At 42.3% G+C, this 18586-nt stretch overlaps 1 protein-coding gene across 4 annotated transcripts in view; it reads right to left on the reverse strand.

Moving 5' to 3' along the window:
* MFSD1 (major facilitator superfamily domain containing 1) overlaps positions 1–18586 on the reverse strand; it is a 41774-nt gene that overhangs the window by 12414 nt on the left and 10774 nt on the right. For 2 of the 4 annotated variants that reach the window (XM_082224297.1, XM_082224299.1), the window contains exons 11-16: positions 18245–18401; positions 17352–17449; positions 16254–16366; positions 13816–13863; positions 12239–12299; positions 7081–7192 (exon numbers count right to left, since the gene is read on the reverse strand). In XM_082224297.1, coding sequence (XP_082080423.1) covers positions 7081–7192; positions 12239–12299; positions 13816–13863; positions 16254–16366; positions 17352–17449; positions 18245–18401 — 589 coding nt within the window. Of the gene's footprint in view, positions 1–4135; positions 6167–7080; positions 7193–7342; positions 8146–12238; positions 12300–13815; positions 13864–16253; positions 16367–17351; positions 17450–18244; positions 18402–18586 lie in introns of those variants that run through there. The other 2 variants (XM_082224298.1, XM_082224300.1) reach the window with 2 other exon arrangements.

The following is an 18586-nucleotide window of genomic DNA, read 5'->3' on the forward strand; positions in this document are numbered from 1 at the left end:
TTCAGTACGTCACCTTCTTTGTTCCTACAGGTCCAAGGATTAAAAATGGTGCTGTTTGTTTTTTTTACTGATTACTTTTTATTAATCAGCATGATCAGCTACAGTCTACAGTGGTACCTCGGGTTAAGTACTTAATTCATTCCGGAGGTCCGTTCTTAACCTGAAACTGTTCTTAACCTGAAGCACCACTTTAGCTAATGGGGCCTCCTGCTGCTGCCGCGCCGCCGGAACACGATTTCTGTTCTCATCCTGAAGCAAAGTTCTTAACCGGAGGTACTATTTCTGGGTTAGCGGAGTCTGTAAACTGAAGCGTATGTAACCTGACGTACCACTGTACTCTAAATGTTGTTTCTCCTTGTCTTTACTCTTATCCGTAGTTACTTTTTTCTGTATTGTTCAGATTGTAATGATCATCCCCCCCCCCAATTTTCTCCTTTATTGTGTAACAGTTGTTAAAATAAATCAATTTTTTAAAAAAACTTTTTCTTGGAACATTTGCTGGCCGAGGAAAAAATGCTTCTTTTGTATTGAGGGGCCTTTAAGGGCTGTGGTAATCCTGTTGGGTGACAATTCCCATCATCTTGACTACCAGCCAAGCCAGTTGGGACTACTGTAACGTGAACTGGGTTTCAGCAGCATGTGGAGGGTTGCAGGTTCCACAATAAGATAGATGTAAATAAGTAAAAAATCATTTACAGAAGCTTCCCCCAACCCAAATTTGGTTGCTGAAAATGCACAGGGAGGTGGGGGCGAGGGGGAGAAAGACCAAGAGCTGATGTTTGTTTTAAGGAATTTGTGAGCACAAATTTTAGCACAAATTCTTTGGCCAACTGCCTCCTCAAAGACACTCTCTTAATAGTTTTTTAGCATACGTATACTGAGCCACTATTTTGTACTTGGCTCTGGTTGATGGACCTTGGAATTCTACAGTGGTACCTCGGGTTAAGAACATAATTCGTTCTGGAGGTCCGTTCTTAACCTGAAACTGTTCTTAACCTGAGGTACCACTTTAGCTAACGGGGCCTCCTGCTGCTGCCGCCGCGCGATTTCTGTCCTCATCCTGAGGTAAAGTTCTCAACCGGAGGTACTATTTCTGGGTTAGCGGAGTCTGTAACCTGAAGCATCTGTAACCCAAGGTACCACTGTATCAAGAAACAAAGTAGATTGAATGATGCAGGATATACTGTAAAGACAATATGGCATTAGTGACATAGCTGAAAGGACCATGAAAATAATTGATTTATAAGAACAAAGGTGAAATTTGAATAAAATTATGTCAAGCTTAAATATTGGACAACAAAGGGAAAAATTGGAGACATAATAGTTGAAACGTACAATTTAAAATAAGTTTTGAGAGAAGGTGAAGCATTGCTGAATAAGATTTTGTAAATGGGAACACAGAAAAGGGAGATGTGAGGGAGTCAGAAAAGAGGGTCATGGAAACTTTATTCATGAAACTGAACTATTTTTCATGTCTTTTTATGATTTTTTTGTCCTTTGTTTTTTTCTTTGTATATCTTTTTTCGTTTCTTTTTTCTTTCTTTTTTTCTTTACTGATTGACAGTGATGGTGTTTTCTCTTTTTTTGGGTTGTGTATGTGTATGGTGTTTTATTGTTTAAATTCTTAATAAATATTTTATATATAAAAAAAGAAACAAAGTAGATTGCACAAACACAAAGTCTGCCCCCCTGCCTCTGATATATACATTCCCCCAACCAGAATGTTCTCAAGTTTTTAACCAAGTTGAGTTTTGAACCAACTGCACACACAGAGACACACACCCTGCCCTAGAAAACAGAACCCGCCCACTCCAGCACTCTCATTTCTGACAGTGGGTAGATGTAAGTCTTGGGGAAGGTCAGAGCGTCCTTGTGTTTGGAATGCCAAGAGGATGGGTGTCCTCTTTCACAGAGTGATATGGGAGCTGGCCTTCAAAAGAGGTCACAGTGTACAAACCAGGGTGAACTTACAGGTGGGTCTCAGTGCTGCAGTCTGCCCAGTCCTTATCATTTGCCTGGCCCAGCCCCACCACAGACTTTCAGATGAACCAATGCAGACACCAAACTCCTTGCATGTTGAGCTGAGGCAGCCAGGAGATAGGGAGGAAGGTCTCAGAGAAGAAAAACTTGGAGGTGTTGAAGGGAATCCGAAAGTGAGACAAAAGATTTAATCTTATTAATCTAACAATAGCAAGGAAGTAGATATGAGAGGAAAGCTCTCAGAAGAAGTGAATGTGGAAAGGTTAAAGAAAATGGCATTTTGGGTGGAGGGATAAGGTACAAGTTGCGTGTGAAAGAATCAGAGAAGTTACAGGAAATGGGTGAAAATACTTTTGAGAGGAATATGGGGGTGAAAAGATAAATTATGAAGAAAAAAACCTCCTCCACTAAGAGTCTCAGCAAATTCTGCCTAAGCTCAGGAGGCTGTGACAATACCTGACTCTGTGGTCAGAAGCTCAAAGTTCCCCAGTTGGAAGGCCCATATGTTATCAGGTAAGCAATAAAAAACTCAGCAACCACAAATAAGTACTTCTGAATACAGGTGCTAGAAGACAAAAAAAGCAGTGGGCTGCTGCCATCCCACCCTGTTTGTTAGCTTTCCAGAAGCATCTAGTTTTGGAAGTCAATGCTGGACAGATCTTTGGGTCCAATCCAACAGGGCTCCCTCCCTGCCCCTGCCCTAGACTGCAAAGCTGCTTTGCTGGGGAAACAAAGAGCACCATAGTTCAACGGAACAGCCATTTCAGATAATTACCTTTCAATTCAAGCCAGCCATCAAACATAACTTGTTCATTGAGACATAATGGAACCATAAAATTCATACAGAGTAATTTGTTTTGAGTATAATGTTTCCCCATTTGCTTCTGGCAGCACTCAGTAAAAAAAAACCTTAATAACCAGCTTCACAATGGCGCAAGTTTCTAAACAGCAGAAAATTTATCGGCACTTGGAGGAGCTGGGTGACTGTTGTCCCAAAACCAAAAGCCATCAAGCCAGAACACACACACACACAGAGAAACACACACCTTCCCTGTGGCCATCACCTCCAGAATAATATACCGTAAGTGAGCCTGCATTCATAAAGGGACCAACGACCCACATATTTTCATGAAGCCAAGTTCTAGAACCTAAGGACATCCAGAGAAGTTGAATGGGCAAAAGGAATCTGCCTCACGCAGCATAAAACTATGGAAATCATTATGCTTTGATGGGCTTTTTGTTTAAAACGTTGCACACTGCATTTTTAACAGCCTGGCTGTGTTTTCATAACAAGCAACCAATTCTCTGTAGTGGCTGCCACCAAACTGGGTAGCTTTAAAAGGGAATTGCATAAATTTCTGGAGGACGAGGCTGTCGCTGGCTACCATTGAGGACAGCTATTCATGATACTGGCAATAGTTCTTTGAATGTTGTGGCCAATAACACCAAAATTTGACCTGGAAGAAAAGGTATTGGACAGAACCATTTTACCCCCAGAGAATCGACCATGGATCAGGCCCTTGGCCCCGAAAGCATTGGCCACCCCTGCTTCAAAAGGTAATTCTGAAGTCAAAATCCAATGGAAGGTTTGAAACTGAAAATCAACAAGTAGGGAGGTTGTAAAGGATGGCATTTGGCCCATTTGGAGTATCGCTTATATGCAATTTCATGAGAACCAGGTCATTTCACATAGTACCAAGCTTAATCTTTAGCCAATGGAAGTAGGTATTTACACCAGAGAAACTTCATGAGTAGGGCAGTATCCAATGAAGCAGTTGTGCCACTAAAAAGACATTTTTTCCCATGGCAACCCCTAAATCTGCTTCAGAAAATGGTGGGAATCCCCTCTTGATGGGCGGGGGGGGGGGGACATGGGAAGAGGAAAGCAGGAAAGTTGCAGTGCACAGCTAAGAATATTAATATTTCTGGGCAAAAGGCACAGTTAACAATCTCTATCTACATAAAAGAATAGCTTTATCATATTATTTCCCACCAGCACAGTTTCTCCAGATATAAAATTAGCCCTAACTTGTTAATACTTCAAATAATACATAAAGAGCTCAACGTAATAAGCTGGCTTGCAACACTTAACTTCCTATCCACCTGAGTATGTTTGCTATAAAATAAGTGAAAACAAATATTAAAAGTCAGCAACTATTGTGCTTATTTGGCTTTATTAGCAAGAAGGGGGAATAATTACAATTACAAATAAGCCATCCATTTAGAATTTACATTTTTCTCTAAAATATTTTATTATTATTATTTCTCATGAAATAAGTAGTAAAAGAAATCATCCAATTGACTTGGGAGTATATGACTTTTTTTTAGGCCATCAATGTTCAGGTATAGTGTGTTCTAAAAGCAAGTCTTGTGCTTGAGTAAAGAGAACTGTTTTCCAGAGCCTTCAGCAGAGTTTCCAAGACTGTGTAGATACTGCTTGTTATAGCTTAAAGGTAAAGGACCCCTGACAGTTACTAAGTCCAGTGGTAAACGACTCTGGGGTTGCGGTGCTCATCTCGCTTTACTGGCTGAGGGAGCTGAGGTTTGTAGCAGACAGTTTTTCTGGGTCATGTGGCCAGCATGACTAAGCCACTTCTGGTGAAACCAGAGCAGCGCATGGAAACGCCATTTACCTTCCCGCCGGAGTGGTACCTATTTATCTACTTGCACTTTGATATTTGATGTGCTCTCGAACTGCTAGGTTGGCAGGAGCTGGGACCAAGCAACGGGAGCTCACCCCTTGCGGGGATTCAAACTGCCAACCTTCTGATCAGCAAGCCCTAGGCTCAGTGGTTTAGCACAGCGCCACCTGCCAGCCCCTTTGTTATAGCTGAGGCAACATTAAACTACTCAGATAATGGAAAATGAGCAGTACAATTGTATGCATGCCAACCTAAAGGAATTTCTACCAGATTCAATGGGATATGATCCCAGTTAAGTATGTAAAGGATTGTAGCCTAAAAGATTCCACACAATACATTTGTGTACAGTGGTACCTTGGTTCTTGAACTTAGTTCGTTCCAGGAGTCTGTTTGAAAACCAAGGCGCAGCTTCTGATTGGCTGCAGGAGCTTCCTGCACTCAACTGGAAGCTGCGGAAGCAGTGTTGAACATTCAGCTTCTGAAAAACATTTGCAAACTGGAACGCTCACTTCCAGGTTTTCGGCGTTCGGGAGGTGATTTGTTCAGGAGCTAAGCCGTTTGAGTACCAAGATACCACTGTACTATCTTGGGATCAACATTCAAGTTGAAAGGTGCACCAGCTTATATAACCGCCAGTAACATCTAGTGTTAACCAATTGATGGCTGCATTGCTAGTAATGCAATTTTTAACTATTAACAGCTTCATATTAAAACATTTCTGCAGCGATAGAAGCCTGACGATGACCCTGAGGCCTGTCTCCTCCTGGAATTTTAATCCATTTCATTTATAGCCACAAGAAATGGCTTTTCTTATTGCAGCAAACTGCAACAGCAAGTTTTACCATTTTATTGCTACCATTACCTTAATAAAGAAAAAGGAATACATTTTAAGCTATTTCCATAGGAAATGTCATGCTTCTGCTTTTCATCAACACAAAATGTGAAAATTCCTACATTTTCAAGAAGTCACTTTTAAGGTAGTAGTGTGTTTAAACGGTTTCTAATAAAAAGCTAAAAATTTCACAGAAATAAATAGTCTAGTGAATTAAGGCTCCACTGCTTCCTTCTTAAGAGCAAAAGAAACCTAGAATGTAAATAAAAGATATGAGAGTTCAGAGTGTGGTTATACTGAACAGGTATTTTGTTTTGTTTTTTGCCTCAAATTCATATTGTTTATGAAATTCTATTCGAAGTGCAGGAAAACAGTAAGCAGATATGAGTTCTAAGTAAAGCAGGTGACTGCAAACAGCTGTAAATCCATGGAAACTTTTTAAAAAATAGTTCCATCCCACCCACTTTGGCATAGAATTCTATGTAGCATCTTGAAAATCTTCCAAGAGGTCAGCTAAATGCTTGTTGGCACAAGATCTAATATTGACCGCTTTCCATTCTGTATATTGCCGCTCTCTTCCACAGAAGAGTAGGGGGGTCCTGCGTTGCACAAAATTTCACACTGCCATTTCCACATCTTGAACACAATTCTGCTATTTCAACACACTTCTGTGTGCCAGTGCAGCTAAGTGGCAAACATAGGTGTCTGGCAGCTGCAAAAGCAAGAAAGAGCAAGGCATCTCATCAGCAAGTATTTCCAGCTTATCGGCTATTTTTTAAGCAAGGAAGGGCCGGTTCACACATGCATATTCAGCCCCTGGCAAGCGCAGCGCAAACCCACCATGGGCATGTACAGTGGGAAGGCACATTCGCCACAGCTGCATCTTTCAAACCCCTTTAAAGGTGACGCTTTTCAGTGGAGTCTATTCACAGCTCTTTACTTATCTCACATTTAGTTTTGTCCTTTGTTACTACAGTGAAGTTTGGCAAAAGGATCAAGCACACCTTGTCTCTGCCCTACATGTGACACTGTCACAGTTTGTGGCCATTTCTCATAAAAGGCTGTGAACCTGAGAAAATTATTTTACTTTGGATGGGTGCTCATACAGCTGTACCTCAGAAGTAAAACAGAATCAGTTCCGGAAGTCCGTTCGATTTCTGAAATGTTCAGTTTCCAAAGTGCGGCTTCTGATTGGCTGCAGGAAGCTCCTGCAGCCAATCGGAAGCCCCGTCAGACATTCAGCATCCGAAAGAACATTCGAAAACCGGAACACTCACTTCTAGTTTTCGATTGTTCAGGAGCTGAAACGTTCGACTCCCAAGGCGTTCGGGAGCCGAGGTACAACTGTACTTCATTATGCTGAGCATACAAAGTTGATCTGTACAGACTGCTTTGACAAGCCAAATCCAATGTGTCACCAAAAGTTTTTACGTGGGCCTAGCTACCAGAAGTCCATTTAACTGAGATTTTCTGAATGCAAATAATATGCTTTGCCACCAACTATACATTTTGTTGACTTGCTCTATTGGGCTAGTATTTAGTACAAAAGGTGGTTTGGCAAGATAGCCTTATCTAGAGCATTACATATTGCAATCTTTTAAAAAGAAATATTTTGGTTATCAGTACCTGAGCACCTAATCTGGAGAGATACCTATTCCTCAAACTAAAGTCATTCTTTGGTTGCAATTTGGCTAAGTCATCTTCATTCTGACGTCTTATTTTTTCCCGTCTTTTTGCTCTGTAAAAAAAAGGGAACTGCTATTAACACAAATGCGCCCAGAAGTTTCGTTGCACGTTACACCTAGATCAGCGTTACAGTTAACTGCAGCTGCCAGATAAATGGAGGCAGAGTAAGTCATACAAATTTGACAGGCAGTAAAGACAGACACTATCTTCATTTATTTATTTATAAAGGTCGAAAAATTGAGTGCAAAGTGCAAGTTTTGACACAGTCGGTCGAGTTTTAAGCTTTGCCTTTAACAACAAAAATGCTTTAAAACAAATACAATTCCAGTACAAAAGCAGAGACAAATGCCCCTAACCAAGACAGCCTGCCTAGCAGCCTAATAGAAAATCCATCAAGATTTGTTTCTCTCAAATGACATTATATTTGCTTTTGCAGAACTTATCCAAATCAGTCTACCACCACACCAGGATTTCATGATTCTTGCAAGTCATTACCATGTTTGTTTTGTTTTTATTATGAAACCAGAATTTCAAATAAGAAACTGCAGATTAATACCACATTTAGTAAGGCAATCACCCCTTCAGAACACAAGTTACAGTAATGGAGTAACAAGGTGCCATTATTAGTAGGCAAACCATCGTCGTTCCACAATAGAAAGATTAAAAACTGCAGCCCATAAACCAAAAGATCTGCTCCAACAAGTTGGAAGACGACTTCAGTTCAACAGCAACCGTCTCTTCAGCAATGTGTAGATACACCAAATACACGAGTTTTTGCTCCAACTGCGGTCAAAGTGCTTTGACAAAGAAGCAAGTTTGACAATTTACACAAGTCCAGGTCTCGAAAAAGTTCTATGCAAGTTAGTTAAGTTTTCCAACTACTTTGTCCAAGCGCTAGGCATCAAAGTTTCGCCACACACACACAATAAACCACTCTTTGACTGGCCAAGCTGCTGATCAAGCGCTCCCCACTTCCGGTAGGTATTTCCTATTCAGATTTCTTTTCTGCAAGAAATAGTTTAGCAAAAGGTTATTGTAACAGTTTGCTTACAGGCTCTTTGTCGCTTGTCAGAAGTGTCACGGCGCTATACTGAGCTTTTAGATATCAACTGAGAATGGGCTAAGAATCCATCACAAAGGAGCTGGTTCTTCCCAGACAAAGCTTCAGATACAAGTAAGCAACTGTTTTCATGTTGAGAGTCCACTCTGGCTTAAGGGAACAATGCACTTGGAAACATTCCTGTACATGTTTCACTTAAATAAATGGGAAGCATGAAGGGAGAACTGTGTGCTCTCATACGCCAACCATTCATTTCAATGGGAGTTGGTGCAAGAGGTGCAGTTGGTGCATTTAACTTTATACATCCCATTAATTGCCTGCCCTTCGCCATAAGCTCCCATGGCAGGTGGCAATTAAATCATACAGTTAAAAAAGCATGTAAAACAGTAAAGCTATTCCAGTATAGAAAGCGGTGGTGGGGTGACACATTATTACAGACTTTAATACTTTTTTGCATTTAGCTATTACTCCTTTGAAAGTGCTAAATGAGGCTGCAGCTTCTCTCTGCAGAACCTCTGCTGTGGCTAATTCATTAGGCTGGCTGGGGCTGGAAATATACAGAACACATTTTTAGCACCCCTAACCATTTTCAAAATATTCACAAGAAATATGAAAACAAAAAGGCACAGTCTTCAATAGGGAAACATTTAAGAAAAGCTAGCTTTCAACAGCTGAGGAAATGGTCGGCATGAATTTTGAGGTTCTGCTTGCAATCTTGAATAGACTTGTACAAAAATAAAAGACGAGGTTCCCGTCATTTGAAAGTGCCAAGTGTAAGAGTGCCTTTCCCACACATTTCAAATCTTGTCCAGCAGACAAATTGCAAGTATTTTTGAGATTCTGAGGACACCAGAAGCAGCTCTTGTATATGGCAAATGCTTTATTTACAGTGGTACCTCTAGTTGCGGACTTACCGTATATACTCAAGTATAAGCCGAGTTTTTCAACAAGGAACCCTTTCTCGCCGCTCGTCCCTCCGCCGCCACCTGCCTCTCGCAAGGGCAGGCACAGGAGCTGCAGTTGGGAGAGGCGCTGTGCTGAACCATGCCTCTCCCAACTGGGCTCCTAAGCCTGCTCTTGCGAGCAGCAGAGGCAGCGGAGGAGAAACGAGCAGCCCGAAAGGAGCCCTTTTGAGCTGCTTGTTCTTCCTCCTCTTCCGCCACCAGGTTTGTGGTGTGGTGAACCGGCTTATACTCAAGTCAATACGTTTCCCAGTTTTTTGTCCTAAAATTAGATGCCTCAGCTTATATTCGGGTTGGCTTATACTCAAGTATATATGGTCATTCGTTTCGGGGGTGCCATTCGCACCCCGAAAAGTCCGCAACTAGAGTGCCTCTTCTGTGCATGTGCACGGCACGATCGAGTGCTTCTGTGAGTGCATGAAGATCGCTTCTGCGCATGCACGGGCGGCAAACCCAGAAGTAAACACTTCCGGATTTGTAAGCTGAAAGTCCATAACAAGAGCGGAACGCAACATGAGGTATGACTGTACTATGATTATATCCCAACTTTCACCCAGGAAGTTCACGGAGGCATATAAGTTGCTCCTTCCCTCTTCCCCCTACTTGTAAGTTCACAACCACCTTGTGAAATATGATAGACTGAGAGGAAAGCCCAACATTACCCTGTGAGGTCTGTGGCTGACTAGCAATTTAAACCCTAGTTTTCCACAGCCCAACACTCTGCCACTAATCACACTGGTCCCTTCATGTTGCAAGACCTGCATCTAGATATTTTCACGAAAGCAAACTGGCCTCCCCCTCAAAGGAAATATTTGCAATGACCTGCTGATTTCACCAGCATCTTTGCTTTGAAAAGGACCTTCCAGGGGAATATATTTGAACAAACACAGGACTCCTCCTTCTTTATGTGAAGTCAAGTTATCCCAATTTAGTGCTCCTACACATTTCACCTATAGCTATTAATGGGAGGATAAACACAGAGAATTATAACCATGTGCATCGCAGCATTTCGGCATCATCTGCTTTCTTCTCAAGGTTATCGCCAGGCTATTTTCCTACAAGGAAATGATTTTCATATGGCAATTCTGGCACATCTAGAGTGACCTCTATGTAGAGTTTAATTTCTTTTAATTTCAAATTCTGTTCTGAGGAACCCTGGGCTTCGTCAGAAATTCCCAGCTGTCACTCAGTTACCAACACACTTCCCCGAGAGCTTAGCATTCACATGTCTTCTCTTACAGAGTGTCAAATCTTTTACGTATTTGCTGTCACAGTTTAGTTGGAATGGCAGTGAGGCCCAAGAATCCAGCATCCCAAATGAACTTCTCATCTAGAACAGGGGTGGGGGCTGATTGACTGTATGGGACTGGCAGAAATGACTGGCAGAATCCGTGACCAGGGAGAAGAGTCGGCAGAAGATTGGAGAAAATTCAAGGACTATTTACAAAAATATTGTAAAATTAAGGAACGCTGAATGATGCTGGATTGAAACTAAGTGGTTTCTAGCTGTAATGGCAAAAGGAATTTGATAAAATGGTTTCTTTTATTTAAAGTTATAATACTCTAAGATGTGGAAGAGAAAATAAGGTGTTTTCTTTTTTTTTCTTTTTAAGCTGTATTGCTTTGAGATAAGGATTTGCTGTATAAATAATTTGAACTGGATATACAAGAAGCGGAGGTATGAGGAGGTCGGGGAAATATGTTATAGAAAATAAGTTGGGAAATTTATGTGTCTTTTTTGTTTTTTATGTTTGCTTTTTGCTTTTTGTTTGTAATAATTGGAAACTCTAATAAATATATTTTTTTAAAAAAAATAGAACAGGGGTGGGGAACATCCAACCTCCAAGGGTTCCAAATTTGGGTTCCAGTTTCTCTCCAAACATACACACTACCTGTGTGTATGTTTGTGATGTCATGTAAAGGGCAAGTAATACTGCCAGTGAACAGTCAGGAACCTTAAGGTGTATTTCTAATTGTGCACTGACAAGGGAACCACCTATCAGGTGACTGAAAAGAGAACCAAAGCCTACTGGATTGGTGGCCAATCCCTGCCAAGTTAAGGTAACACTCAATCATATCCCTTGTTCAATTTCATTTAAAATTATTTGCTTTTTACTTGATTCAGTAATAAATGATTTATTAATGGTTGATTTACAGATGCTTCCTTTGTAATTTATTATTTAGAACAGTATCAACTTGACTATGAATATATATCAAAATACTGAATAACTTTTGTTAACGTAAGTAATGGAAATATTTTCCGAAGCTACTCTGGAAATTTGGCTAATGAAAGCTCAGTTTTTCTAGCCAGGAAAGAAGGGCCCTCACTGCATTTGTCGTTTGAGAGAGAGTGAGTTTCCAGCTTACATCTTACATACAAAGCAATCTCCACATGGTATACACTGGGAATTTTGCTCTGTAGGAAGTAGCAGTCTGATCACAGCAACATACAGGTAACTCAGGTTGCGTTCCGGGGGTCTAGGCATATACGCAAAAATGTGCAAAGCCAGGAGGAGCCCCCAGAACCAGCCCCCAGGCAAGGTGGAGGGCTGCTTATCCCAGAGCCCTCCATCCACCTTCCCAAAGCCTGGCAAGCACTTGCTAACGTTTCAAGAGACAAAAATGTCCTTTTTTTGCAGCACCGTGAAAATGCTATACAAGTGTTTTTTTAAAAAAATCTCATTTTTAAGCCGCATAAACTGCTTGCTTCGAGACTATATTTAAACATCACACACCAGGCAATTTTTAACACGCTGCAACAATTACTATTTTACCCTATGCGCCTTTCAAACACAGAAGTTAAATTTGTTGGCAAAACACATTGCGCCATATAAAAGTGAACCGCAACACTGATTTTTTCATGGCCTGCTTTAAGCTATCTCCAACAAGACATGAATGAGAGTTGCCCCACTGCTGAAGAATACTTCCGCCTCATTCACTCAAGTTTACCATATCTGTTCCTGGATCTTTGGCGCTACACCGTTTTGTGTTTCCAAACCAATCTGCCCCTGTAGTCTTGATTGTTTTGTAATACATCAATGCAAACTCTAGGCTAGAAACACAGCAACATACTTACTCAGCCACAGCTAGTTTCTGTAGTTTTTCCCTTTTCTTTGCAGACCAGTTAAGGTCACCTCCTACGACAGAAAAGATATATGCATGTCTTTTAACAGAGTGCATGGTTGTTTTTACAAACAGTCACAATCCATGTATATTGTGGGTACAACACCATGAGGGCCGTTAAAGTATTTACCACAGTTCACTTGGTGTAAGTATTGTGTGCTACATGAAAAATCTAGAAGGTTATAGGAAGTAAGAAGACAGAAGCAGCTCTAGACAAAAGGAACTCTCCCCTGAAGTGCTCCCATACCAAGTACTGTGGGGTTCAGTGCCAAGATCAGGAAATAACATTCCTCTGCCTTCTCTTTAGAAATGAAGAATAAAAGGCAGATTTGGGCCTGCCCCATGTCAGGGTGGGAGTTAGGAGCAGGTCAGCAAAAATTCACAGATAATTCTTGTCAGAGAATTAACTCCTTAGTCAAAGAAATACAACAGATCAGGCCCAGAGAGCCCAGCAACACTTCCCAGTTGTGAGGACTGAAGGTCCCTGCCTTCCTACAGTTTGTTACGGAAAAGGAGCAATGCGGCAGTGAGCTGCAGCTGGCTGGAAAGCAAAACATGATGGGAATGTTGGGACTGTACCGTGGGAACAAAGGGACAGTCTATTCACAGTGCTGAGCACCGGATTTAGCTCAGAGTGTAATTTGACCTGTACAGGAAGTACAGGAGGTGGAGTTTTTCTCTCTGCTGTTGGATTTTGGAGAGAGCAGACGTGTTTCTCTGTAATGCTGCAAAGACAGAAATAAAGGCATGTAAATACTTTTCTGTCTATCTCTTTCCCCTCCCTGGGGGGAGCAGGGAGCAGGGAAGAGTGGTGTGTCCTTCTCACGCTGAGGAGGATCGCCGATCGCGACCTAGCCTGTATCCTGCCGGGAAACGCAGACGGGGAGGTCAACAAGGAGATCAAGCCGGGTGCCTGGAGAGTGGCCAGTTTCTCCTGATAAGGCAAGATTTCCTGACACAGTTCCCTCCTCTTCAAGGTTTTCCCAAGCAATTGGAGACTTTTGACATCTTGTCCATCTCTGCTCCACCTCTGCTGGTTCTGACAGAGTTGCTATGCGACAACAGCTGCAAGGATGCTATTAGCCCAAAGATGGAAGGAAGAAATAATCCCATCTAGGGAAGAATGACAAGACAAACTGCTGGACTATGCTGACACGGCAAAACTAACTTGGAGACTCGGGAATCAAGAAGACCAGGATTTTGAAAAAGAATGGGAAAATTTATAATTTACTTAGGAGACCATTGTAAGCAAATTAAAACTTTACTTGGAATCTAACACTCACTTGTAATGTAATGAAAACTATGGATGATTTGAAAAAATGAAATTTGGAGAATGGATTAATATGTAGTTACAAACATTGTAATAAGGGGACAGGGGGAAGTCAAGAGACTCAGAGAATCTCGAGAGATTATTATATAAATTGTTTGATTGTAAATTTGTACTGGTAAAAACAAATAAAAATATATATTATTATTTTTTTTAAAAAAGAAATTTACTAGTCGCAAGACTAATATAATGAAGAGACTTACCCCTGAGGAGATTCACAAAGTACAGCATGACAACAGCAATGAGGCCCACTAAAAAGCAAAAAAGAAGTTATATAAAGTTCAAGTATACAAACCAGGCGAGTCTCAATAGTGAGTTTTCAGTGCGGTAAGGCAAAAATCAAGAAAGAAAGCAGATTAAATAGGCTCAAGACAAATAGCCAGGTTATATGAAGGACTCCTTGAACCCTTATGAGACAGAGAAGCCCTGCTCACAGCCCACCAGCCGTCTATCAGGCCAGCAGGTACAAGAGACAAGGCCTTCTTAGTGGTGGCCCCATAACATTATGCAATCCAGAGGCTGCAGCTAGTGCAGAATGTGGCTGCTAGGCTGGCAAGTGGGGCACAGCAGTGGGTCTTGAAAGTACTGCTCTCACTGCAAGTGAGCTACTAGGTCTAGCATATATGTGTTGATACATAAAGCCCATAAATAACTATCATCCCTAACATCTATCATCTCAGACTCTACAATTTGTAGGTGAGACTTGTTGGTAGTGCCACCACTAGGGACTGCCCAACAGCCCACGAACCATAACTTTTCAGTGGCAGTTCACTGTTTGTGGAACTCCCACCTGGGTGAGGAGCATCTGTCGCCCTCATTATTGAATTTAAGGAGAAATTTAAACACATTCCTGCTTACTTGGGCATTTGATGGCTTAAAGACTCCTGACAAGCCCAAGATCAGTGGTTGAAAATGTTTTTAACTGCTTTTTGGAATAGTTTTTGTATTGTTTTGTTTTTTCATATTTTAACACTGCTGTGTCTGTTGCCCTGGGTTCTTTCGAGAGGAACGGTAGGACATAAATAAATAAAAAAGTAACATTATGTGGGAAGTGTGTATAGCTCCCTCATTGGTTATTTCTAAAGACCTATCTGCATACATCAGCTCTTAACTGATTAATTTGAGGCTGGCTCAGGCTCTTAAACTTGCAATGTTGCTCAATTTTATCTTCTTATTGCTGCTCTATTTTATCTTTTTATTGCTGCCTTTATTTTAAGATTAAATTGTTTGATACTGTAATGTTGACTTGTTTCCTCCTTTTAAATTTGATGAGAACTGCCTATACAGTAGGATTGCCATACATCCGGAATTTCCCTGACATAGCCAGAATACTGTGGTCGGAAGCAGCGTCCGGGCAGTATACAAATATTTAAATGCAAACAAGGCAATTGAATACAAAACAGGTCTGCGGCAAAGCCCAGAGGAGAAGTAGCACCCCTTGTGGCTCAGATCAGGATGCCAGCCCAACTAGACGCTTATGCATTTACACTGGTCCCAGTCACTAATAAGTAACATCAGGGTTTTCACTCACAAAGCTAGGCATTTCCCCTTCACCTGCTTTTACCTACAGCAGCTCCCCAGTTAAGCCCGCACTGTTAAAGCGGGAGTCAGGAACGGGTCAGGAATAACTCACAAGGTGTCAGTGAAGTTAGCTGTCTAGTCAAAGACACAAAACACCTCAGATCTAGCGAGCACAGTAAGTGTTCCCAGTAGGCCTTGTCCCAATGAGGAAGCTGCGAGGACTGAAGGTCCCTGCTGCCTAAGTCCCCTCCTCCCCAACATCCTATTCCAAGCAACCTGAGACTTCTTCGCCTTGTCTGTCTTTGCTCTGCCCTCTTCATACCTCTGCACGTTCTGGGAAAACAGGGCGAAGGGGAGCTAATCACAGCAGGAGGGAGAGACTCCCTGGATTCTTCAGTAAGCTGCCTGATCACTGCCTCTTGGCTTCCTTCCTCTCCTGCTTCTGCTTCTGGACTTCGCTCTGCCACAGACTCTTCCTGCTCATTAACTCTGTTAACTCTTCAGCTTCCGACACTGTCTCTTCCCACTCTGCTCCCTCTTCTCCCTCTGACCACTCATCATTGTCCCACCACCCATCCCCCGGGTCTGAGCCTTCTTCCCCTGGGGGTTCCCCAGCTGCTGCCTCCCACCACCCCTCTCGAGTCCAGCCAGGGCATGACACGCACACAGGTCCAATCACTACCTGAAATCACTCAAGTTCAAGAATCCCCGTGAACTAGGGTACATTGGCCTTTATGCAGGTCTAGGAAGAGAGAGGAACATTGTGGGCCTAGCACAGAACCCACCACGTGGTTCGGCATCGTTCTTTTTGAGCAATAGCTTCATGCGAATTATTAGCTATTCCAACAAGATGTCATCATACAGCAGATGCTCCGGTTGCAAATGTGATCCGTGCGGGATGCACGTTCACAACCCGCAGTGTTCGCAACCCATGTCTGCGCCCACGCGGGTTGCGATTTGGCACTTCTGCGCATGCACAAAGCACGATTTAGCGCTTCTGTGCATGTGTGACTGCCGAAACCCGGAAGTAACCTGTTCCAGTACTTCTGGGTTTCGGCGGCCCACAACCTGAAAAAACGCAACCTGAAGCGTCTGTAACCCGAGGTATGACTGTACTTACAGCACAAACAAGCACTGAAGAAGATTTCTAGGAAGAGGTAGCCCCGGGAATCCAGGATCATGCCAGCTGCGATGGCAATGATGGCCAGGCCCAAGTTCTGAATTGACTGCATGCTGAAAAGCATTAAGGCGATTAGCTTACAAAGCTCAGTTTTTCAACTAATAAAAAGAAACCAAGTGAAAGATATTGCCCCCACTTGCTCATAAAATCCAAACGAGCTGACAGATGAGCAAATAAAAAGCCATATGCATCTATTAAACAATGAGATATAGCTGGTAAAATAAAATAAAAAGTGGCGGGTTAATTTGCCTTCCAAAGCAACGCCACTTCCAGGGAGACACACTCATAACAGCCCCACAACCTGACCTAGACAGGCTGGCAGGAATACACCGTACCCTCAAGGTGGCCCACATGAGAGGAAGGTATAAAACGTGTTCAAGATCTGACATACATGGACACCTGCTATCTGGTACACACACACGCTATCTCAGATGGCTAGATTTCCATTCTTCCAAGCTGAAAGCAATATACCTGGAGTCAGGCCTGTAAAACAGGGCAAGGCCCTGGACACTGGTTTTGCATCAGGGCGAGAAAATCCATTGAGCAGCCCCAGTTTCAAAAATCAAGTCTTCCGTTCCCAAGACTGAATCCAAGAAAATAAGTTTCGATGTTTTTGAACTGGTGAACCAGGTGCAGTGAAAGACATCTTAAAGCAGTGGTTTCTCTGGGCCATACTTTCAGTACAAAAACTTGCTCGTGCCACACCCATTTTTTAAATGATAAAAAATACATTGGCAAACAACTCCTGGCAGTGCTTGATTCATAACATAGAACACAACTACTTTCCAATATGATCATTATAAAGTATAAAACACCCCAGCTACATAAGAACATGAATTATTCCCATAATATAATTCAGATTGCCCTTGAATCTTCCTGCCACATCCTTTGAGAACCACTGTCTTAATGAAATTCCTAAATGACCTGCAGTGAAAGGATGTGCTTTATGAGAACAATTCGGTATCGTGCTATTAATCCCAAAGTTTAAAAGACAAATCCTTACTCCAAAGTATCAAGATTCAAATATCTATTACTCACAAGCCATAAGCAGTTCCGAGCTGGTGTTCAGGGACAACGAAAGCTACCATAGGCCACAAGGCACAGGCCAGCAGGGAATAAGCCACTCCCAGGAAACACTGCAGAAAACAGCATTAAAAAAAACCACACATTAAACGTGATCTACCAACAGCTCCAGAGGGGACAAGTTATATGGGCTTCACAAATTAGGTGTCCCATTTCTATCCAGTTTGCCCAGTTGTAAGGGGGCCAATCAGAAGGTCAGCAGTTCGAATCCCTGCAACAGGGTGAGCTCCCGTTGCTTGGTCCCAGCTCCTGCCAACCTAGCAGTTTAAAAGCACATCAAAGTGCAAGTAGATAAATAGGTACCGCTCTGGCGGGAAGGTAAACAGCGTTTCCATGCACTGCTCTGGTTTGCCAGAAACGGCTTAGTCATGCTGCCACATGACCCGGAAGCTGTACGGCAGCTCCCTCAGCTAATAAAGCGAGATGAGCGCTGCAACCCCAGAGTCGGCCACGACTGGACCTAATGGTCAGGGGTCCCTTTACCCTTTACCTTTAAGGGGATGTTTACACTAGCTTGCTCTGAAGTTGAAGCAGCGTGTGCATATTTAAAGCTCCTCGACAGAGATAACACAGTGTATGAGAGGTGCAACGTCCAACAAATGGCATCTAGCACAGCTGCCGAGTTGATGAGTACCAAAATTCATACAGAGTATACTAATGTCCTAAAGCGGCCTGGACTGCCATAAAAAAATAGTTTCTGGCGTATATGTTGCATCCTTGGGAGGAAAGAATCAGGGTTACACACAAGTATCCATTATTTTACATCCCATATAATGCACAAAATGCGGTTTATTGTGGGAGATGCGCCTTATTGCATTAGATAAAAGAAAGTTGGGGAAAATGCCTACCATGGCAATCCAGGGGTTCCAGAAGGTAAAGGCCAGCATTATATGAGAAGCCAGAGTAATCACTACAGCACACATAACCCAGGTGACATTCCTTCCAACTTTGTCTACCAGGAATCCAAAGACAGGAGACATGGGTGCCGATATGATATAGACAATGCTGTACAAAGGAAGGTTATTTCAGAAGAGCAAGGCAATCATGATACAAAACGCTACAACCACTCTAGGTTTCCCAGTGTGCTGTGGCTTTCCTCTTTCCCCCACCCGCAAAAATTCAGTTCCTGAATTATTTTTTAGACCTGATATATTGTGATATGCAGTCATGCCCATCGATAAATTCATGGT

Source organism: Podarcis vaucheri, assembly GCF_965113315.1.
Source record: "Podarcis vaucheri genome assembly, chromosome: 5".
Taxonomy (NCBI): Eukaryota; Metazoa; Chordata; class Lepidosauria; order Squamata; family Lacertidae; genus Podarcis; species Podarcis vaucheri.